At 52.5% G+C, this 24,636-nt stretch overlaps 1 protein-coding gene across 1 annotated transcript in view; it reads right to left on the bottom strand.

Moving 5' to 3' along the window:
* TBC1D22A (TBC1 domain family member 22A) overlaps window positions 1–24,636 on the bottom strand; it is a 313,594-nt gene that overhangs the window by 180,264 nt on the left and 108,694 nt on the right. The window contains exons 6-7 of the mRNA XM_027108023.1: window positions 21,179–21,307; window positions 17,213–17,275 (exon numbers count right to left, since the gene is read on the bottom strand). Coding sequence (XP_026963824.1) covers window positions 17,213–17,275; window positions 21,179–21,307 — 192 coding nt within the window. The remainder of the gene's footprint in view (window positions 1–17,212; window positions 17,276–21,178; window positions 21,308–24,636) is intronic.

Raw genomic sequence — 24,636 nt, 5'->3', positions numbered from 1 at the left:
ACACACACACACACACACACACACACACACACACACACACACACACAGGCGCCTCCGTGTCCGGCCCCTGCCTCACGGTCCTCTCCTCCTCTCCGCCCAGCTCCCAGATTCCAGCTGCGCTGAGCCCACCAGGCTGACACCTCCTGCCGGGCTCGCTGCCTAGAGAGCCTGTCCCTCCCCTGTTTACCTGGCTTCCAGCTAAGCCCCAGCCCTCGATGGAGACTGTGCTGCCACCTGTGCCTCCCAGCCTGCTGGGAGAACCAAGCGCTCCTGCTTGGGAGCCTCCCCGGGTCCCCCACCCAGCAGAGCGTCCCTACTGAGCCAAACCGCCCCCCTTCAGTGACGCACCCACCGCCAGCTCCCCGACCCCGGGCTCCTGCCACTGGGCCAGGCCTCGCCGCCCTCCTGGGCCTCCCACCAGCGCAGGCTGCACCAGCGAGCGTGCCAACAGAGGATGACTCACATCATTTCCAAACGGGCCGACCTTGCAAAGCCAAGCATGTTTGTACCCAAGGAGGTCAACCCCTCCGAATACTGCCTACATTCCTACACATCACCGGGCCTGTGGTCTAGACACCCCCAAGTCACCACCAGCTCCGGCATTTACAGCGAGGGGCCTGGCGCCCAGACGGGGGAGGTCAACCAGGGCACGAGCGGCCCTAGATCCCAGGCCACCGCCCAAACCCCACCCTAGCACTCGTCACTGGGGTTCTTCCAACTGAGCCACAACGGAACCACCCGTTCATCAGGCGGCAGCTCGGCCCAGCACCTGTAACAGGGGCACCTGGTAAATGTTTGCTGAGTGAGCAACACGTTCATGCTCTCTATCCATACACATTTGTCGTTTTAAGTCAACAGCTTTCCAGCCAGCACTGAATATTTAAGTAAGATCAAAAGACCAAAATCATTCAGCGACGTTCGCCATTTGCTGTCTCCCACAGACAGCACCAGGTGGTGAGTCCTCACGCTGCAGCATCAGGCTCACCACCCCCGGTGACGTGGGGAGCAGCACCCCACAAGCCAGGGTGGCGGGCAGCCGAGAGGACACGAGCAGGCGGGGTCCTTGCAGGGGAACCCCTCTCGGGCCCCAGCACCTCTCAGTCACAGGTCAGACATGCAGCAGCCACGGCCCCGCCCGGCCGCGTGTACACGAGGAAAGCCCAGGGACGGGCGGCAGGGCTGCGCATGCAGGGGGCGGCCTGGGTGCGGACAGGCTGGGAGGGTAAGGCACCCTCAGCCCAGGCTCCGCTGGCAGGAGAACCCCAGGACTGCTTGTCAGGAAGCTCCGTAGGGGCCTGGAGCCCTGCAGGCCAGGAGCAGGGGAGGGTGGATGGGGGCTACACGCAACAGGCAGGAGCAGTGACAGGCAGGGGAGGCCCGGACGGCTGGCCACACGAGGGCAGGAGGGGCAGCGAAGGTCAGCTGAGCATCTCCTCGCTCACTGGGGCCCTGCCAGACCTCCATCCAACGCTGCACAGTCTGCCAAAGATGACCGGCAGGCAGGGGGTCCACCTGCACACGTCCTGGGACGCCCGCCCCTGGAGTTTGAGCAGGGCCCTGTGACCTGCTTCTAACCAACCAAATACAGCCAAGGGGATAGGATTACATCCAAAGACCATAACCCAGCCTGCCAGGAGACACTCTCCCCTGCTGGCTTCCGCGAAGCCAGCTTCTGAGGTATGAGCTGCACATGCAAAGGGCCACGTGCCGAGGAACTGAGTGGGGCTGAGAGCCAGCAAGAACCCGAGACCCCCAGCTCTGCAGCCTACAAGCCCCCAGATTCTGCCAGCAGCCAGGGGCGTTTAGAAGCAGACCCTTCCCTAGGGGAGCCTCAGATGAGGCTGTGGACCAGACAGCACCTTGACTGCAGCTTGCGGAGATCCTGAGCTAAGACCTGCCCAGACTCCTGAGCCGCAGAAACTTTGAGACAACAAATGTGAATAAATATGTGTTGTTTTAAGGCGCTAGGTTTGTGGCAATGCTGTTATGAAGCAAGACATAACTAATACAGAGGAGACAACTGAGGCACAGAGGAGTTAAGCAACTTCCCCAAAGTCACACAGCCTGTGAGCAGCAGAGCCAGGATTCCACCCTGCTGGTCTGACTAAATGGGGGCCTTGTACAGCCTAGAAAGGGCCACCACTGCTATGCTTTAGGATAAAAGAGTTGTTTTCATACATGAATCGAAAAAGAAGAGAAGACCAAGAAATTAGAATTTTATAGTAAGAAAGACACAGAAAAGACTATGAGCTCCTGGTGAGGAAAGTCTGCATCAGCTCTATCTGCACCTGCCTGAGGTCCAGCAGGGAGCCGTCCATGCAGCAGGGGTTTGGGGTGTGTGTGTGTGTGTGTGTGTGTGTGTGTGTGTGTGGGAGAGAGAGAGAGAGAGCGAGCGAGAGAGAGAGAGAGAGAGCGCACATGTGGATTGAAGGACACGCCAGAGCCCGGAGCACAGAGACCTCCCCTCCTCCTTTGCAATCTCATCCTCCTGGCAAGTGGTAATTTAGCCGTGGGAGTCCATTAACAAGCCTCACACTTTCAGAGGGCTTGTGACACACACACACACACACACACACACACTCCTAAACCTGCTCACAAGCGTGAATGCCATTTTGCCCTCGGCGGCCCTGGCACCAAGAGAAGCCATTTGGCACAGATGACGTGGCCGGCTTTACCCTGGGAGGAATGGCCGGGGCGCTCGAGTCTTGTCCAGTGCAAACAATTCAGCACCTGTGCAGGCGACTGGAATGGACTGTTCCTGGTGCCGGGAAAGGCCCGAGACAGCTGCAGGGGGGCTGGGCTGGCCGGGGCTCCTGACTCAGGCCCAAAGCAAAGCCTCCACTGGCCCAGCTTCTCCTGTGGGGAGTCCAGAGCAGGCTGTCCTGAGATGAACTAGTTCCCCCGAACACTCCACAAGAAGCCCAAAGAGAGAACCCCAGAACCATCAGTCCCCGGAGCCAGGCTGCAGGGCATGGGCGGGGGGCGGGGGGGGGGGCGCGCTGAGCATCCCCCTCAGGGAACAGGCAGAGGTCAGGCACGTCCACGGCGCCGTCCACAAGGAGAGAAACCAGCCGTCTAGGCCTCTGGCAGCTGGCGCCAGCCTTGATGTTAAGGCGCTTGGAAAGGGTGCACTGTATTATTTTGAGGAAAAATGTAGAATTCAGAGTTCCTATTAGCTAAGGCAAGCTGTCAGTTCAAATCCCTTAGATTTAACTCTACTTGATCTCTCTGGATAACCTGGAAGTTATATTTTTACAACTTTAACCCCAGTAATGTGTAAATAAAGGGCCGGGTGCCTCAAGCATAAAACGAAAGCGGCTTCTAAGGCGGCAGGCAGGCTGCGGCGGCGAGAAGAGCACGTCCCTGGAGGTCTGCAAACCAGGTGCAAATCCCGGCTCTGCCACCACAGAGACGTGGCTTTGGGGCCATGAGGCCCTGAGGTCAGGCCTAGATCGCATGGGCAGCACCGTGCCCCCAGGCACCTCCATCCCTCACCTAGGCCCCCGAGGCAGGCCCAGCAGCCCCCGGTCTCCTGGCTGGTCGCCCTGCTGACACCTGTACTCACCATCCCATGGAGCGGCGCAGGGGCTGCTGAGATGCGAACACATCAGGTCACACGTCCAGCCCCGGGGCTTCCCTGACTCTGAGGGAAAAAGCAGACCCCTAGCCGTGACTCCACCACCCCTCGTGGCCTCCACCGGGTCCCCTCACACTGCGCCCACTTCTGTCTCTACCTCGGGGCCTTTGCACTTACTTGTTCCTTCTGCCTGGAATGCCCTTCTCCCAAACTTCCCATGGCCACCATGATTTTCAGTATAAGATCTTAGCTCAAACCCTTCTCATGGAAGACAGCATCCTTTACGCCCCATTGAGGCGGCAGATCCTCTTCCCCGCCCATTTCCACAGAAGCCCCGCCCATTTCCACGGAAGCCCCACCCCCCCAGGAAGGGTCTTCTTCTATCTCGCTCACTTCTGTGCCCTCGGTCCTGGCCATGTAGCTGAATGGAGCTCCATTGGCTGAATGGACGTGTATATGAGTAAGGTCCCCCACCCTCCATTTTCAGCCCTCGCTCCCCTCTGTTCTGTAAGCTCTCTGCCATCAGGGGGCACCTGGACCTTCCCCCCTGGGGTCTCTCTGGACAGACGACACCCAGGGTGTCTCCTGGATTTGGGACTGGCTTTTCCCATTCTGTTTCTCCATCAAGCAGTGCTCCAGACCTGGCTCCTCAGATGCCAGCCAGTCAGGACCTCAAGGTCCCCCACTTGTGTAAGATGGGAAATGGCCTGGGAGGGGAGACTCAGCTCCACGGAGGGGAAGGAGGTGGGGGCATTTGGTGCAGGGAGACTTCGGAGAGGAGGCGACAGCAAACAGGGCTGTGAGGCTGACGAGGAGTTGTTCAGAGGGAAGGAGGCAACAAGAGGAGCCTCCTAGAGAGCAGACAGACAGACAGACAGGCACGGCAAGAGGCAGCAGGACGGCGCAGGGCTCAGGCGCCACGCGTGGCTGAGGAGCAGGGTCAGCGGCCTTCGCAAGACGGCCTGGTTCCACGTACAGAGAACTTTCTGTTTATCCACACACAGGTCTCCCCGCTTCCAGGCCACAAGTCAAGGACCGAGAGTGAACAGAATCTACCGCAGGAGGCCGGGCAAAGCACTCGCGACTGTCCTCCTCGGGGACCATGCCACCTGCAAGCCGTCTCCATGCCCACGTGCCCCAATGCCACACAGGCACCCGGCCGCTGCCGAGACCTGGAGCCCTCACAGCTTCGATGCCAATAAATAACACCCCCGGCGGCTCTGACGCTTGCGTGCCCTTCGCCTGCCATCTGCTCTGGGCAAGCGCTCCTACTTCCTCATGTAATCAGAGCCAGGAGGCTGCACCTAGAGCCTCTCGCCTCTTGCACGTTATTTCCCTGTAACAGTAGCTATTAATTTACAAAGTAAGAACAACTCCCGTGCTTTATGCATCCTGGGCGGGAGAGGGGGAAGAAAAGGTAAACCACTTGCTTAAATCTCCTTCAGCCTCTCTCTTCCAAGAGCTTATCTTCGTCAGTTTCAAGGAGCAGCTTCCTCTCCCCCCAAATCACCCATCTCCATCCCTTCTACCCCTTTCACAAAGCAAGTATGTACATCCAAATTTAATACGCCCCACGCATAACAGGAACAATTCTCTAGATAGGATCAATGATTTATGTAATTTCAAGTATTTTAGGAATCATGGGTCCACTGTCATCCTCCTCTTATGAAGTAATTAATAAGAAAAATTCAACCTGAGGTTTTCACAGATCACAAGGACCAATGGTAACGGTCCTGCCGTGCTGAGGACACCAGGAGGCCGAGGCAGGCTCCACCCCAGACAAGCCAACCACCCATCCCAGGCCCCGCAACTGCCCTCGCGGGTGAGTCCCCTGGCCCAGGCGTCCCCTCCAGCCCTGCTCTGGGACCAGCCACCCCAGCCCCAAACAGGAAGCAGCATCTGGCTGAGGGGCAGGCAGAAGCTGACAGAGAGATGAGCCCCGTCTAGACTTCCAAGGAAAAAACTCCACTGACTGTAATAATGTAGAAGAGATCTCCATACAGAGAGGATGCCTGGTGACACTGGGAAAACATGAACCCAAAAGGATGGGGGGTAACCCCGAGTCCTGACCTGCCCACAGCTGAGGGGGGCTGAAGGGAGGGCGCTGGCTGGGGCAGGGGCTGCAGGATCCGCAAGGCAGCGAGGCTCCCTCGTGCCCCTGGCCGTGCCCCGGGCCCCCTCAGCTCCAGCCTCCGGGACCCATGTGCCAAGACCACGTGTTCCGACGTCTGCCCCTTGCGTGCCCTCCCTGAGCTGTCCGGCTGGCTCAGCCTCCAGGCTCTGTCCGCTCCCATCCCTGCTCCCGGACCCTCTCCCCGGGTGCCAGTGGGACGGGAGCGGGACACTGGACTCGGTGGCCCCGGGAGACAGGGCTGCTGCAGGACACCCGGGACAGACCTAAACCCATCGGCGGCACAGTTAACTTACTCATTAAAGGCTGTGGGCAGAGAGGCAGTCACGACAGACCAGGCTGTGATGCCGATTAGGAGGCCGCCGCCTGCCATCGGAAACCACAGCCGAGCTGCAAGGGTGCAGCGTTTCTTTTTCTTTGTTGTTTCCTTTTCACTGACTGATTTATTCTGTATCTTTTGTTTTAAATCACTTCATAGGAGCATGCTTTGCTTTTGCTTTGAAATCACAAAAAGTAGCACTGATTCCAGCCGAAGTCACTTAGCGTCACTGAAAAACTCCCCCACCCATTAATCCGACACAGGCCCATGGGCCCCGGGGTCCCCATTGCTTCCCTCTGGAAGCCCCTCGGCTCGTTTCCCAGCAAGGCCGCCACGCAGCCCGGGAAGGCACTCCGACCGTGCGAGCACTCGGGCAGCAGCGTGAAGGGAGGGCTCCCCTGAGGTCACTGTGCCCTGCCCTCGCCGCCGTCATAATGAGCTCTCCCCAGATCAGACACGGAGACCCTGACGGAGCAACAGCAATCCCGGCCCCAGCGCAGAGCGGCCCGTGCTGAGGGACTTCTACACCTGCATCAAACAATGGCACGGTTATTTTGCAAAGAATGAATGCATCGAGCCATTTCTAAGCTTTTGCTCTCAGACTGGTTAAAAAACAAAACAAAACAAAACAAAACATAAGCCACTGATTGTGCACCGCTTTCCCCAAACTGTAACATGCTTTAAGGTGTACGAGTTACACACAGGGTCCCCCGGCGTGTCTGCAGAGGCCAGCGGGGAGCACACTCTCTCCTCCTGCCCCGCCCCCTTCCCCGGGTCCCATCCGATTCTCCAGGGCCTCTGATACCGAGTCTCAGCTACAACGACAGAGAGGAACCTCACAAAGGACACCCACTCCTCCTTCCCCACCCAGGCCACCTCACCAAGCGGGCACAGCCCCAGGAGGGCCGACGTGGGGACAGCCGGCTCCAGCCCACTGCCGGGACCCCCATCTCCAAGGGCCCCGACATGCCCAGATCCTCAGAGCAACTTCAGGCCCGGCTCAGAGGACAGACCAGAGGCCAGAGCCGCTCTGAGTCCCCCAAGACAAAGTGGGAAGAGGTGATGGGTCATTGACATCAGGGGTCAAAAGCCAGCAGCCCCGGGCCAGGACTCCAGACGGAGGGGGACCCTGGGATGGCACAGGCCGGGCGGGCCACGCGGCAGGAGCCCAGTCTGCACCCTCCCTGCAGCCCCCCTGCAAGGACGAGCCCCCTCTAGCCAGGGCTGCGGGGCTTCACCGTGCAGTCAGCCCAGCACCCCGGGCCCAGGGGAAAGGCGGCGGCAGAGGCAGCTGGGCCACAGGTGCACCAGGGAGGGGTGCCGGCCAGTCGGGGATGCGGGCCTCCTGGCCGCAAGGCGCCCGAAGGTCCAGGTCAGGAAGGAGAGGCTTCCCAGACCGTGAGCCGGCTGGCCTCAGCAGCTCGGTGTCCCCTCCAAACTCGTGTCCCCACAGACGACCCTGCCTCCAGGTCATCCTCCCCAAGGCCACGCACAGCGGGAGCAGGGTTGGCACCACACAAACGGACTCTGTGCCCCAGGGCCTCCGCCGCATGCTGCCGAGGACGGGGCCCACCGCAGCCACCACGTGCCCAGCAGTTGGCCACTGGCGCTTCTTCAGGCGCCACGGTCCCCACGACTCCAGGTATTTCATTAACAGCTGTCACAGGAAAGGTGAAAACAATGCATTCACTTGCACAAGACTATTATTAGCAGACGCAGGGGAGTTCAAGAAATAACAGACACGGAGAGGGGGTCAGACCTGTCACAGCACATTAACTCCCATTTAAATGAATGTGCTGTGGGTTTAAGTAGAGGTATTATCTGCCGATAAAGAAAGGATGCCCTCCGTGTGTGGATGTGTTTAATGAAAACACAGAACGATCCAAGACGGCTATAGCGATGGATACGCACTGGTTATTATTCGCTCTTAAAGTTCTGTTGACATTCCTGACACTCTTGTCTTTATTAGAGAGGAAGAATTCATTAAAAGTCATTCAAACTTTAAACTCTTCCTGAAGTATCTTTTCTACAACAGAGCAATTTATACTCAACGACAATAATTAAAATACTTGCTACTATTACCATCAGGGCTAAAAAAAATGAAAATGCGACAGGCATCCCCAGTTTGCTTGCCCAACTTCAGAAACCTGCGCGTCATGCCAGGTTTTTCCTAAAAAGCTCCAGCGTTCTCCCACAGAGGGCTCTGGGGAGGGGCTCAGGAGGCCCCCTCCTGGCAGCTCTTTCTGTCCTCACTGTGTAAACCTTATCACAGGCCCTCCACATGCCCCCAAGGCAGGACCAGGATGCCAGTAACTCAGGGCACTCGGGGAGCTGAGACGTTTTGCATTCTAAGAAATGAAATATATTGAAACTGAAATTGAAAATGTCGCTGTGCTGATGATTACTTAGGAAGAAAACCTGATTCCAGAAATGTGAAAACATCATAATTCTACCATATGCATCGGCAAGACGACTTCACAGCGTATAGAGCACCGTGGAGTTAATTTCTACGAGAGGAGCTGCAAAACATACAGCTCTGTTGAGAAGAGCTGTGGGATTTATATCTCCCGAGATCCAGGAGCCGTGTGGGCTCAGAAAGAAGAGATACTTACAACACAAGTGCTTGCAACAGGATTGAGGGAACCTTCCCCCATACGAATTATAACATCTGATGAATGAAACAAGAATAACAGTTTATAACAAATGTAAAATGTAGATTAACAGGCACCCAGATACCACATAAAGTACACACTGAATATAGGTCTACAACACAATGAATAACGCAGCACTCTCGGAACAAGCAACAACGCCACATTTGGCTGTGATTACTCCACCTTCACCCCCTTCAAACGTGGGGATTTACGTCCCACATCTTGTGCTCAAGCCAGTTGTCTGGATAGGTTAGCAAAGTACAGACGTCTCATCACACTCAAAACTGAAGTACAGAAAAGAAACAACACCTTCGAACAAAACATCACAGTGTCACACACGTCACCAGACCAAATATTCGGCACAGCTGATGGGACAACGTATCAAAGCACAACTGAGGAATCAGACACTGATCAGAGGGCATTTTTCCATTTAAAGAGAGGCCAGGCTTCCCCTCCTGGCGGTTCGGCACATGAGATGTTATGACACTTAATCCCACGAGGCAGTAAAAAAAATCCATCCTGACCAATTTGGATTTATTTCGGGAATGTACAGTCACCTCGATACTAGGAAGCCCACTGATAAAATCTACCATATCAACAGAATAAAGGAGCAAAGACCTATTCTCCTCTCGATGACACGTGGGAAAGGACATGATGAATCTCAACGGGAATTTAGGATTTTAAAACGATGAGAAAAGCAAGGCACCATCCTTAACATAAGGTATCTATAAAATCTACAGTAAATATCCTGTCGAAGAAGAAATGTTAAAAGACTTCTTTAGAATCGGAATGACACCGGGATGTCTGCTTTCACTACTAATATTCAATACTGTAGTGGAAGTCTTGGCCAGCGGGAAAAAAAAAAGCCAAGCATGTATATACAGAACAGAAAGAAAAAAACCAAACTATCGTTATTCATAAGTAATATGATTAACTTCTTTCAAAACTCAAATACATCTACACACAAAATATTAGAATTGATGAAAGAGATTAGTAAGTTTGCCAGATACAAAATTAACTTACAAAGGTCAACTGCATTTCCATATACTGTCAATAAAAAATTAGACAATGCCACTAAAAATTTTAAAAACGCTATTTGCTTAAAACGTATCTATGAATAAATTTAGTAAGTTGTGTAATATATTTAAGGAGGTATGGTCGTTTAAAAGATCAGAATAACTAAATGCAAAAACAAAGTGTTAATGTTCTCCAACTGTTCAACAGATTCTATGTAATTTCTGAGATTTCTATGAAATACAACGATTTTAAATTTACCTTCAAAAGCAAAAGGTCATGAGTAGCCCAGAAACAAGAGCCAGGCCTGGGTGGCCTGTCCTACCAGACATCAAGACCATGTAACCAAGACAGGATGAAGACGGCACAGGGATGGGTGGACAGACCAGGGGAAGAGACGCCAGCCCAGAAGGAGCCCACACACAGCTGCTGTATGATAGCTCATGAGGGCAAGGGGCACAACCACTTATCCACGTGGGGGATTTTAAAAGAAATGGGGCTGCTGTGTCAAACTCCACGCAAAGTCAATCCCAAATGGATTACGGTCCTAAAGGTAAAAGGCAAAACTCTAAAACTCTTAGAATATAAGATTTCTTTGAAATCGTGAGGTTGGAAAGGATGTCTCAGTACACAAAAAGGCCTGATCATAAAGGAAAAGACTGCTGAACTGCCTTTGTTAAATTAGCAATTGCTGTTCACACCAAGGAGAGTGAAGAAACAGCCTACTAACTAAAAGAAGATATATGTATCCATATGTTTCCAAAAAAGAATTAGTATCCAGATTATATCAGGAACTCCTACAATCAGGAGGATAAACTAACAAACAAAAAGATGCAGTAGAAAGAGGGGCAGAAGCATTTCCCAAGAGAGGAAATCAAATGGCCTAAGAAACCTAAGAAAAAATACTTAACGTGATCAGCAGTGAAGGGATCGGAAGTGAACAGCACCCTGAGACCCAGGCAGTCAGGGAGCCTTTCGGTTTCACAGCTCCCAGTGCAGGGGAGGGGGCAGCACTGGGCACTCCCCACCGGCCCCTGGGGCCACTCCCTCGTACACCCCCCAGAGAAACCCTCAGACCTGTGCACAGGGACTCGGAATGCTCACGGCAACATTCTGAGAACAAGCACAAGAACGAACATAACCCAGAAGCTTATCAACACTGGACTGGATCAATAAACCAGGAACACACGAGGGAATACTACACAGCAGTGAAAATGAACTACACGACAAGCATCGGTGGGTGGAGCTCAGAACCTTAACTCTGTAACATAAAGAGTGATGACAAATGAGTACAGACAGCACAATTCCACTAAAAACAAAGAGTAAAAACGGGCGAAAAACACACACACACACACACACACATAAACTCGTGTCATAAAACCATACAGAAAAGCAAGAAAATAATTAACCAAAATTCAAGGGAACAGTTACTTGTTGGGGGACAGGGACACAGCTGCAGAGGGACAGAGAAGGGACCTCAATGACGCCAGTCTGGTTCTATTTCTTCAGCCTGACAGTGGGTATATGGAAGCTAATTTTTAATTTTTTCTTTAAATTGGACATATATATTATAGAAATCTTTCTGCTCTATTTTACCATAAAACCAAAAGGACAAAAAAAGGAAAGATCTATGGATTAGATCCCCAAAATATATACCAGAAGAGTTTAATGAACTGATTCTATAACAAATATGTATCTCTCAGGCTCTCACAAATGCATCCCCACCTCTGAAGAAAAAAAAAAAAAAAAGATGAATTATGAGACCGAACGAAGAGAGGAGGAGAAAGAAGACGCGGACTCGTGGAGCACTGAGCCCCGGCAGCGCCCCAGGCTCAGGGCCCCGCGGTACAGAACGCTCACACCAGGAGGAGTGCGTGTTTAACGCATGCGTCCCGCCAACATCTGGCAAGCGCTTACCATGCTACATGCCGGCCCCAGGAGAAGAAAGACCCAGGCCGTGCCCTGGGGAGCTTGCAGCGTGAGAAGAGACAGCCACGGCCGGAATCCCAGCGAGACAGCTGACTCACCCACCCAAGCCCACCAATGTCCGTTAGGCACCAGAGGGGGCCAAAACCAGCGTGGAGGCTGGTTGAGTCTCAGGGGACAGAGACACGGGACAACACGCGGGAAGCACGTGGGCGCGGTGGGCCAGCCAGGGCAGGAGAGGGGGTGCTGGCAAGCTCGGCGGGCTGCCGAGCAGAGTAGGCTGGGGAGGGGCCCCCAGGCAGAGGAACGGCACATGCAAATGCCAAAACCTTCTTCAGGTTGGCCCGGATCCTCGTGGACAGAGCCAACGCCTGCTCCTCGGAAGCAGGCTTTTCTTCCCGTCCACCGCGGGGCCCACGCTTCTCCACGCAAAGGCTCCGGTCGGGAAGTCTGTCTACAGAAAGTTCACAGTCGGGGAAGGAGTCCAGCATGAACACGTCTGTGCTCCACTGGCACCTGCCTCCTGGAAAATGACCATCCTTCAGGGCCACGGAAAACTCATCACACCAACTGGAAGAACGGTACATAATGTGTCTAAAAGGCCTGCGTGTTTCATTATCCTCTGTGTCTGTTTAAATGTAATGAGACATCACTTCTCCACGGCTAATTGGAAAAAGCATCTATTTTCCCTAATTTGTGAAACAGCCCTAAGAAGCAGATAACCAGAGGGTAGATAATATAACAATTACGGAGAAGTGACCCCACAGATGATGAACTTATCAAGTGAAAAGGCCCAGCTGCGAAATCTGAAAGAGCTTCTTCCCATGAGCTCCCTGCACCAATCACAGGGCCAGAGGGCCTCGGGTCCCAGTCCGTGTTCTCCCAAGTAATAGGCTGAGTTTATTCAACAGCGGACAGAGGATAAAAAGAGCAAGTGGCAAAAAAGTTACGAATTTTACTTTCAAATAACAGCGCTGGATAAAAAGATTAATTACTGGTTTCAACAAAACCTCCTGAGTCCCATGAGGCTCCAGGCAACGCTCCAGGCACCAAGCCACGGCCCTGCTCCCAGGGAGCTGACGCACAGTGGGGGTGAGACCTCACCAACAAGAAGACAAATCCTACTGGACGACAAGCACCGTGAGACAGCCAGAGCGTGAGTGAAAGCCGGGGAGAGGGGCTGGGACACCAGCCAGGGTCGTGGGGAACAGCGTCTCCGAACCAGACACCTGAGGTCACAGGTGAGAGAAGGAGGAATCCAGACAGCTGTTCACGAAACAAGTACCTGTTCACAGCTGCTCTGTGCCGTGCGCCGCTTGAGGCACCTGCGTGAGGACTGAAAACGAGACAGACAGAAGGTCTGCTCAGATGCAGCGGAGACAGAAGAGCAGAGCACAGGCGGGGAGCAGCCCCAACCCAGGAGCAGCTGGGCCCCAGGTCCCAGGTCCCTGGGGAGGGCAGGTGGCGCAGCCTCTAGCGGTTACCCCAGGAGGTCCTACCTCCGCAAAGACCCTCCCTCCCTCGGTGGCCTCCCTTCAGGTGGGGATTTCCAGGCTCCACCCCAGGAGTCTGACTCAGAAGGTCCAAGGGAGGCCAGGGGACAGGCGGGCTAAAGGTTTTTCAAGCAATTAAGTGAGCGAAAAATGGAAGAGACGCTTCAGCAAAGAAGCTCTGAGCGTGACAAATCATCCTATGAAAGGCTGCTCGACATCCAGTCAGCAGGCAAATGCGAATTGTGACCCCGTAACAGCCCGCGACACACCTGCTTTTAAAACAGCTAAAATTAAAGGCTGGCAAGTCCCAAGAACCGACAAAAGGATGTGGAGCGACCAGGCGCCCCAAGCATGGCGGCCCGGCACGGCCACCCCGGAAAGGGGCTCGGAGGTTTCTTAGAAAGTGTATAAACATACCATACGGCCCAGCAACTCCACACCTAGGCACTTACCAGAGAGGGGAAAACACAGATGCCTTACCTAGATTTATACGTGAAGGTTTAGAGCAAATGTACTTTGTAATGGCCCAGAATTGGCAAGGACCCCAGTACCCACCAACTGGTGACTGGGCAAACACATACCCGGAAGACGGCCCTGCTCGGCGGTGCCGTGAACAGCAGGGCTGAACGTCCACGCCCTGTCCAGGTCAGGGGAGCCACTCGCTAAGTCTGTAAGCTGTATGATTCCCTTTCTGTGAAATGCTTTAAAAGCAAAAGTCTAGGGATCGAAAGCAGATCAGCAATTGCCAGGGGCAGGGGGAGGGGACGGGAGATTAACAGCAAAGAGACACGAGGGTACTTCTCAGGGCGATGGAAGTGTCCACACCATGATTCCAGCGGCTGGTACATTCCTACACACAGGTGTCAAGACTAATCTAACTGTATGCTTAACACAGGTGAATTCTCCTGTGTGTCAATTAGCCGTCAATAATGCTGACAGGAGAAAAGGAGGACAGTGGGGAGGGAGGAGGGGAAGGGGAAGGGAGGGGGGAAAAGACATCCAGAGCAGAAGCGGGCATCACCTGTTGGACGAATAAACCAAAGCTCAGACAGACTGGGGGAAACGCTCATGGCAGAAACCCTTCTTCCCGAGTCATGAGAAGCCCAGACTTTATAGGGACACAAGACCAAGTGAAATCAGAGTGACGTTTCCTGGTCCTATACAGCCAAGGACAAGCACGTAGGATACGAGCCAAAGCACTACAAGCAGCTTCTCTCAGAACCTATGTTATGGGAGGGGCTGCTCTTCTCCCTCGTGTCTTGTGTCTTGTGTCTTCGCATTCCTACTGCTGGAATGCAAGCGTGAGGGAGGGAGCTAGAGCCCCAACCTGGACCACGAAGAGAAAGCCAAGCACAGGGGGCAGCCGATGCACCGCCGACGACCTCCCCACCGAGGGGCGGCAGACGCCCGTCAAGCACCTCAAAATGACTACTTCTGTGGAAAACTAATTTTCTCCTTTTGTGTTCTGTAATCTAAAGCACTTTGGCTTTAATAATCCTGAATTTCTTTTTAACAAACTTACTGCACAGACAAGAGATATCAAAGTTTAAAAGTGCATTTACTGGAGCAATCAAGATGCAAAACAAACACTTAAAACAATGAGAAAATTCAATTTTAAAGAGATGCCATTTATAATAGCAACAAAAAATATGACAACTAAGAATAAATCTAATAAAACGTACACAGGACCTATTACGGAACAACTTCTAAAACTTCACTGAAAGGCATTAAAGAATGGCCTAAAAAATGGGGAATTAGCATGTTCATGAAAATGAACACTAAATTTCATAGAGATGTCAATTCTCCCAAATTGACCTATAGATTCTGTGCAATTCCAATCTCAAGTCAAACACACGTTAAAAACCAATAAGAATGGAATCTAAAAAATACAACAAACTAGTAAATATAATAAAAAAAGAAGCTGACTCACGGATATAGAGAACAAACTAATGGTTACCAGTGGGGAGAGGGACTACACGGGAGGGGTTTAAGAGGTACAAACTATTAGGTATAAAATAAGCTACGAGGGCATATTGTACAACACAGGGAATATAGCCAGTATTTTATAACTATAATGGAGTAAAAATTATGAATCACTACATTGTACACCTGTGACATATAATATTGTACATCAACCATACTTCAATTAAAAAAACAAAAGAGAGAGAGAGAGAGAGAGAGATGGACTTCCCTGGTGGCCCAGTGGTAAAGAATCCGCCTTCCAATGCAGGCGATGCGGGTTCGATCCTTGGTCAGGGAACTAAGATCCCACATGGCGCGGGGCAACAAAGCCTACACTCCAGAACTACTGAGCTCACGTGCCTCAACGAGAGAGCCCACGTGCCGCAAACTACAGAGCCCACACGCTTTGGAGCCTGTGCACCACAACTAGAGAGAGAAGACCCGCACGCCACAACTAGAGAGAAGCCCGAGCGCCGCAACTAGAGAGAAGCCTGAGCAGACCACACGTCATAACAAAAAGATTCTGTACGCCACAGCTAAGACCCAACACAGCCAAAAAGAAATAAGGAAAATAAATAAATATTTTTTAAAAAGAGAGAGAGAGAAAAACTTGGCCCCCTGACTCTGGGAATTACGTGGAAGAGCAAAGCCTTAAGATGACCTGATCACTTCTGAAGAGGAAGAGGGGGTGTGAACACCTCCTACCAAATACTGAGACTTAGGGTGAAGCTGAATGAATGAAGGTAACTCGAATACTGGGACAAAACAGAGACCAGATCTCCGCGAATGTGAAAATGGCATGAACAGAGGGACACTGCAAACGTGGGGAGATAAGCTGGACCGGCCACCACGGGAGAACGTTAAGCTGGATTCCCACCTCACAGCACACACAGCCATCAGATACAGATGAATTAAAACAGGTGTGAATGCTAACACTTTATAACTTTGAGGTGAAAATAAGGGAGGGAGAATGGCTTGAGGATGTCTGGGTAGGAAAAGATCTCCTCAGGAAGCTAACCCTAATAGAAGAGATGGGTAAATTCATTGCCACGAAAACTGAGAACTTCCGATCACGACAGCCATCAAGAAGAAAGTGTCAGAAACAAGCCACAGAGTAGGAGGAGGAATCTGCCATATACAAACTGCAAAGAATTAGAATCCCTAATATATAAAGATCAACAACCAACAAACAACTAGATCAACCACACAAGAAATCAGGCAAAGGTGGGAACAAGCATTTCCCTGAAGGGGGACACAGAAGCACATAAATACACGAAGAGATGCTTACTCCACGCGTGATCAGAGAAAGGAAAGTGAAGGATGCCCACCAGAGACAGAACTTGAGAAGCCTGGCAACACCCAGACCTGGCAGGGGTGTGAGCACTAGGACGGCTGGTCCTCTACAGGGGAGAGAGCTGAATCAGGACAACCCACTGGGGAGCGTCCTGACGTCATCTGGAAAGTTCAACAGGCTGACAGCCAACCTTGCAACAATCTTCCTTCTTCGTAAATGCTCTTGAGAAATCCCTGCCAGGGGGCATCTGCATAACTGCACGTGCAGCTTCCAGGCAACACTATTCCCAATAGCAAACCACAGAAACAACCCAAATGTCCACCAACAGGAAAAAAGGCAACAGAAAGTGTGGAATATTTAAATAACTAGACACAGAGATTAGCTGAATCTAAGAAAATAATGTAGATGAAAAAAGCCAAGTTGCAGAGATCAGACTACACAGAGGAATGATCCGGCTCCAGAACACGGCTTTCCCAGTGTCACGTGACGTGTTAAAGGCGTGAAGAATCACAGATACGGGTCAGGAGAGAGGTCATCTCCTGGGGAGGGGCCTGGAGACGAGTGAGAACAGCAGGTGGCTTCCACACTATCAGTCTCACTCGAGTGGGCGTCTCGGTTCTAAACTGGGTGGTGGACTCGGGAGTGTAAACTACATACACAACTCCAACTAAGTTCTTCTGTACACACCAGTACTGCACAATAAAAATAGTTAAAGAACAGTTAGCAATTCCGGTTGGCGATTCTGTCCCCAGGGGCCATCCCCACACCTGCCATGGGGAGAGCCACTAGGACGGTGGGCACCCATCTCCCTCCAAGAAAGGGAACTTCCGGATCCCAGCTCTTACCTCTGTCACTTTGGGTTGAAGTATTAACGCTTCAGGACTCATTCGAGGGATGTCTATGTGGATCTGCAGATGGAGGAGAAAGACACATGTATGTTAAAAGATGCTGAACATCATGACAGGCATTATGATTAGAGGGTGATGCTTAATGACAGCAACGGATTTGCTCCAGGTCTCGTTCTGCTCTCTCTGAGAAGACAAATTCTGTGTCACGTGTTCTCCCATGGAGGAGAGGCAGGTTCCGTCTGCCTGGGCCCCCCTCCCCGCCCCCGGTCCTAGCACGACAGGCTTGTTCCACGCTTTCCAGCCCAGTGGCGGCTGCGTGATTAGGGGCAGAGCAGGCCCTCGGCTGTGCAGTAACAGGATCCACAGCAATTAGCAAACACTGATTTCCAGCCTCTGACACGGGGGGCGATTCAAGCACATCAACAGTGTACAAGCGTTCAACTGGGACGGCTCCTTCTTCGAACCCCGGCCACAGTTTTCTCCACTTTACAAAATCCTTGGGGGACCCAGGGCACTTTTCAGAGGACGCATTTAAAAACCTCTGGTGGAATCAGCCGATCCCCGCCTGACCACCATCTGACATGAGAGTCGTGACAAAGTCCCCCACACCGCGGAGCAGCACAGCTGCGGGTTCAAGACGCGACCAAGTACGGTTGTTCAGGGCTTGAGCTGGCATCCAGGCCGGCCCTCAACGCCCTACACGAGCACCCCACAGCGGCCAGCGCTATCACCATCCCCACGCAACCCAGGAAAATGGCCCAAACAGGCCGAGGGAAGACGTGCACATCTTAACGCCGTGGGGAGCCTACGATTCAGGTTCATCCCCCGTCCTTGCCCGTGACCACGAGGGTTCTGAGATCCACAGGGCCTGGGAGTCTCCTCACTCTGCCTCGCCAGCACCGTGGCCTTGGGTCCCTCACCAGGCTCTGGGGCTCAGCATCCTCGCCTATTAGACACCTGCCACGTCCCTCAAAGGGCTACTGGGGAAGATCCAACAGGAAGGTGGACCAACAGCCCCCAGAGCTCCATCAGCTGCACGGCTCTGAGACGTGGGAATTGTTTTTGCACTCACAGGTTCCCGCCTGAGCTCTTCCCTCAGGGGAGAACCTGGAAATCAGCTGCCCATCAGTGGTACCAAGGGAGGGGATGAGATTGCTCAGGGTACGAGCTGGGCCAGGGGCCAGCAGACGGAAGTGCTGAGGGAGCGTGGACGATGAGGCGGCAGGGAGAGTGAGAAGGACAGTTAGAGAGGAGAGGAGGAGGCATCAGAGAAGGCAAGAAATAAGCATTCTCAAGCCCACCGAGCAACGCGGGGAGGAATCTAGCAAGCTGAGGGAAGGAGGCCTGGACGGGGAGGACAGGAGGGAACATTCCAGGCTGGTGGGGTCGGAAGGCTGCAGCTGGCCACTAGCGGGAGCCCTGAACCTTCTCAGCCTTTGACCAGGGCGTCCCCTAGGGTCGCCCTCAGAGCACTGATCACATGCCATCAGAGTCACGTGGGCACGCGTCTGTCCCCGGCACGCCGAGGGCCAGCACGGCCCACATGACAGAAGAGCTGCCCGTCGTGCGTTCGCTGGGGGACAGGATGGTGCACACCAGCAGCGGCTCTGTGTGCCCCGCCCCCCATACAGGACTGAGCCGGTCGGGCGGCCACGAAGTCTGCAGAACCCGCAGAGCGGGGAGGACACACAGATGAACCTTTAGCTCTGACCGACTCTGTGTGCTGTGGATGGGACATCTTCACCCAAAGAGTAAACACAGAACTCAAATGAACAGAGGACAGAAAAAGGACAGGGAAGCAGACAGGGGACCCTGGCCCCCTGCGGCCTCCCAGTGCTGTGGGAAGGCCGGGCCACACCCCTCGGGGCAGACGGCCGGCTAAGGTCAGTTCATGGGTCAAACACCGTGAGCGGGCAGCGGGGAGAGACCAGGGTGCCCGAGCCCCAAACCCAGGCCGGCTCCACCTTGAGCTAAACAGAGCGCCTGAAACGGCCGCGCCAGGACGGCCCAGGGCCCACCTCCAAGAGGCGTGTGGGCACAGCACAAAGCGAGCAGGCCCACGGGAGACGCTGCCACAGCTCCCACTGCTCCATCACAGTAACGGAGGAGCACGTGGGGGACTCACAGCAACACAGGAGCTTTTTATTACCTGTCACAGTAATGAATAAAGATCTATGCAACCCATTTTTAATTAACTTTCCCTCAAGAAATTCATAATAGAATGCAGCCTGGTAAATCTTGCTGATAGACGCTCGTGCCATCCTTTGGGCGTCTTTTTTGGAATAAAAACCAGCAAAGTGACTTCCCTGGTGGCGGAGCAGTTAAGAAACCACCTGCCAATGCAGGGGACACAGGTTCGAGCCCTGGTCCGGGAAGATCCCACATGCCGCGGACCAACTAAGCCCGTGCACCACAACTACTGAGCCTGCGCTCTAGAGCCCGTGAGCCACAACTACTGAGCCTGCGTGCCACAACTACTGAAGCCCACGCGCCTAGAGCCCGTGCTCCACAACAACAGAAGCCACCGCAACGAGAAGCCCGCACACCGAACGAAGAGCAGCCCCCGCTCGCCGCAACTAGAGAAAGCCCGAGCGCAGCAACAAAGACCCAACGCAGCCAAAAGTAAATAAATAAATTTTAAAAAAAAAACCACACACAGCAAAAATACATGCAACACAATACCAAATGTACTCATTGCCTAAAACCAGTGAAGTGGAAAAACAAACCAGGTAAGCTAGTATTTCCCTAATCCAATCCAAATGCGATCTGTATCACAAATCAGGTTCCCAGAGTGACGGGTGGCAGCACCGTGTGGCCTGGGAGCCGCCCGGGTGGGAAACAGAGGACAAGCCCCAGTGTGGGCCGCAGGGGCCAGACGCAGAGAAGGCCCCGCCCTGGGAGGTGACGGAAGCGGTCCCCGGCCCCATCTCCCCCCGCCCCCAAACGAGTCACTCTTCCTGCAGAGCTGCCACGTGCCTGTGTGGGGAAGATGCCTTTCAGCAATCCATTTAACTTAAAGAACCTGTGGTCAGCAATCAGCGCTAAGGCCTGTCTTTGGACCTTCTGACAGCGCTACACCAAACTGACAAGGAGATGTGGGTATCCCACATCTGAGCGGGAAAAATTCGGCAACTCTCATCCACCTAGAGGTCGGGTTTCCAAGAGGAAATACTCCATACTGACACGCATCAGGGAAATCAGAAGTTCATGTCAGGATACGAGGCAGTGCTACCCATTCCTAACCACCAAAAGGTGGTTCAACTGCAGCACAAACCATTCTGAATTCTCACAAATTACAAAGACGAGAATTATAAAGGCTTCGAGGGATTCTCACAGCAAATTCTGGATACACCATGAACCGTAAATCAATTTTAAGTATCTTTCCCATCATGCACACTGTCAACTGACTATTCAAGAAGCCATAATTATACCCATTTTGTATTAAACTAAATAGCAGACTTATAAGCTGGCTACACCTCTGCCATGGACTGAACTGTGTGTCCCCAGAACCAAGCCGAGCAGCACGGCTCCCCTCGACCTACATCACGTCCCTGACAGCAGCAGCGGACAGGCCCACGGGGCCCAGGGGACTCACACGTCGGACCCGACCCAGACAAACGTGTGCTCCTGACCTTCTGGTGAGACAGCTGAGTCACAAGACACCCTCCACCCAGGGCGGGGCGGGGGTCGGCGAGGAGGATCTCAGTGCACGGCGAGGGGTCTGGGCTACCTGTTCTGTGGCTCCAATTAAGAGCCCCCTTCCCACTTTTGCAGAAGGAACTGGAGATGCGCAAGGTGCTAGCATCAGCGGGAATTCACCATTATTTGCTTTCAAGTTTATTTCTTTACTAGAAAATAAAGATCTGTGACCCAATCAGGAACTTACCAGATAAACCATTTCCTCCAAGAAGGCAGACGTCACCGAGTGGCTCAAGTGACAAGAAAAAGAAGAAGTATCCCCACCTGTCTGTATGTGTCCTGGTGAACTTCATCCGTCCTAGAATCATAATAGTGATCAATAAAAGCAAAATATTCTTTCTGTTTTCTTTGGAGCGTGGCTGGTCTTCGGTCTACGTTGGCAGGAAGGTAACCCTGTGTGAGAAAAAACAAACAAGAAAAGTACATACGGTTAATGGTAATTCCTGGAGTCTCTGTGAGAAAGAAGTTCGTAATCAAAAGGCTCACATCTTTTTTTTTTTTTTTTTTTGCGGTACGCGGGCCTCTCACTGTTGTGGCCTCTCCCGTTGCGGAGCACAGGCTCCGGACGCGCAGGCTCAGCGGCCATGGCTCACGGGCCCAGTTGCTCCGCGGCATGTGGGATCTTCCCGGACCGGGGCACGAACCCGCGTCCCCTGCATCGGCAGGCGGACTCTCAAGCACTGCGCCACCAGGGAAGCCCCAAAGGCTCACATCTTAAACGAGCTTGGCGCTCTGAAATCTGACGCAGCGGGGAGGACAAATGAGTTGTGAAGAAAGAGACACAAAGAAAAGCAGTGAGCCGAGCCCCATGGAAGTATCACCCCCAGCCGCACTCCATGGGGTCTGGGCTCAGGCATCTGCAGCCTCCACCGAGGTGATGGAACTCCACCTGCAGCCGTACAGGAGTGGGCCGGAGCCGGCGCAGCAGGCTGGCATTTACCGCGCTCATCTACAGCACAACTGAGAGACGAAAGCCCCCCTCTCTAAATGCCTTGGACACCACGGAGAGCTCAGAAGCGTGTAGGCCCTACAACTATACATGTGTGTATGTGTGTCCACGTACACACATACGCATGCATATATACACATACACGTGCGTATGCGTGTGTGTGTGTGTGTGTGTGTGTGTACGCACACATATGTGTAAATTCTCATGCACATTTTCTCCTCTCTCCAAAGACTCCTGGGCTCTGGCAGCCGCAGGCCCAATACAGACTCAGAAAGGGTCCGGCAGGCAGCAAAGGGTGGCCGTGAAGAGCCCAGACTCCTGTCTTACATTTTCTACTTTTCAGTCAACATTACCACCACACCAGGGATAAAACAGAAGGTGCCTCTTTTCAGGAAACGGTTCCATGACATCTGACAAAGGGGCACAGCCGTGCGACAGCTGCCCCCGTGAAGAACGGAGCAGTGTCATCGCCCCAAAACCGCCCCAGTGCCCTCTGCGGTCCCCCCACCCCCTCTTCCCCACAGGTCGCGGCTGCCGCCCTAGAATCACCCGTAAGTGGAATCATGTGGACCTGTGCCTGGGGGCAAGGTTTCCTTCACTCGGCCTGCTGGCTTCTTTTTAACTGAAGTATAGTTGATTTACAGTGTTGTATTAATTTCTGCTGTACAGCAGTGACTCAGTTATACACCTATAGACACTCTTTTTTTATATTCTTTTCCACTATGGTTTATCCCAGGAGAATGGCTCTAGTTCCCGGTGCTCAACAGTAGGACCTTGTTGTTTATCCATTCTATATGGAATAATCTGCATCTACCAACCCCAAACTCCCAGTCCTTCCCTCCCCACCGCCCCCCTTGGCAACCACAAGTCTGATCTCTATGTCTGTGAGTTTGTTCCTGTTTTGTAGATAAGTTCATTTGTGCCATATTTTAGATTTCAACAGATGAATGGATAAAGAAGACATGGTACATATATGCAATGGAATACTACTCAGCCATAAAAAAGAACGAAATAATGCCACTTGCAGCAACGTGGATAGACCTAGAGATGATCATACTTAGTGAAGTAAGTCGGAAAGGGAAAGACAAATGCCGTATGATAGCCTGCTGTCTTCTGAGATTCTTTCAGGAACCAACAGTGGCCTCCTCTTTCTCCCCAGGTGGAATTTCCAGGGTACGGCTATTTACCAGTTTGTTAAGCCATTCACTCTTTGCTGATCATTTGAGTTGTTTCTAGTTTGGGGTTATTTTAAATAACGCTTGTCCTAAATATTCTTGCACAAGATTTTTATGAATATACAGTTTGATTTCTCCTGGGTAGATACCCAGGAGCAGAGTTACTGGGTCACAATGTAGGTGTATGTTTAGCTTTCTAAGACACTGCCAGATCCTCTCCCAGAAGCATGATACCATTTTCCATCCCAACTAACAATGCCTGAGACTCTCAGACGCTCCACACCCTCCCTGGCACTCAGTATTGTCAACCTCTAATATCAGTCGCTCTGTCGAGGACTTCTAATTTCATTTCCCGAATGATTCATGACGTTGAGCGTCTGTTCACAAACCCTCCTGCCGCTGCTTCTCTTCTCTGGTGAAACGTCTGTTCACATCTTTTGCCCAGTTTTTTAATCAGTTGCTTGTCTTCTTAGTGAGTTTTATGAGTGCTGTATACATTCGAGACGCGAGTCTTTCTGTCAAATATATGCACTGTGGTTATACTCTCCTAGCCTGTGGCTTGCCTTTTTATGTCTCAAACAACAGAAGTTTCACATTTTCATGAAGTCCAATGGACAAAGTTTTTCTTTTGTATTTAGTGGTCCTTGCGTCCCATGTGAGAAGTGTTTTCTCCTTGCTTTCTTCCTAACGTTTAAAGCCTATCCCTCGAGTGTCCCTTCAACGTCACCCCCTCCAGAGGCTAGACCTGACCCTCGAAGAGGCTGCTCACGCAGCGCCCCAGCAGCACCTGGCACGAGGCTCTGCAGAGCCAGCCCCTCACTGTGCCAGCCACATGGCAGGCACCCAAGTTTTCACTGAGTGCATTCATGTATGAGTGAAAAATGAACCAATACGTCCCCTGCAGTGCTTTCTGCGTTTTAAAGCACTTTCACATCCAAAGTCAACGTCACTGTGCTTACTGCTAAACATCTATGCATCCTTTGTTCAAACAGAGCCCTGAAGAGCCTCTGGGAACTGCGTCTTCCTAGTCTCAACCCATGTGCCACCTGAAGGTGGGTAATCCCCTTCCTTCAGGACAGGTCTTGATGGGCTAATAAGCTAAACAGCTACACCATCCCACCAGCCAGTGACCGGCAGGCTCAGGGGTAAAGGGGGGACCCGATGCAGGCACAAAAGCCAGGCCCGGGGCCTTCTTTGCTGCTGCTTGTGAATCAAAGAGAATGTGCACAGTCTGGAGCTGCAGCAGCCACTCTGTGACCACGAGGGAGAACCACGAGCTGCAGGTCCACCATGAAGAGCTGACTCAAGAAGAGCTGAGCTCAGTCGCCTTGATGATGAAATCAACCTAAGTCCAGCCGCATCTTCTCAGCTGTGTGAGCACACGCATCCCCTTTAGTTCTCTAAGGCATCTCCATTAGCATTTGCTCTGTATTACAGATTACACACTCAGGCACATTTGTTTTATCACATTTGGATCACACCATTTAAACTTTTTAATAAACTTGTACTGAAACATAACGTGTGTGTGCACGTGCGCTCCCAAAAAGTGTGTGTGAATGATCATAGATTGAACCTGTCTCAGGGCCCTTTGGGAGCCT

The sequence above is a fragment of the Aethalodelphis obliquidens genome, unplaced genomic scaffold (assembly GCF_003676395.1).
Source record: "Aethalodelphis obliquidens isolate GAN/ISIS:26980383/991018 unplaced genomic scaffold, ASM367639v1 scaffold8, whole genome shotgun sequence".
Lineage (NCBI taxonomy): Eukaryota > Metazoa > Chordata > Mammalia > Artiodactyla > Delphinidae > Aethalodelphis > Aethalodelphis obliquidens.
The sequence above is the reverse complement of the archived record's forward strand: the minus strand, read 5'-3'. Positions and strand labels throughout refer to the sequence as shown.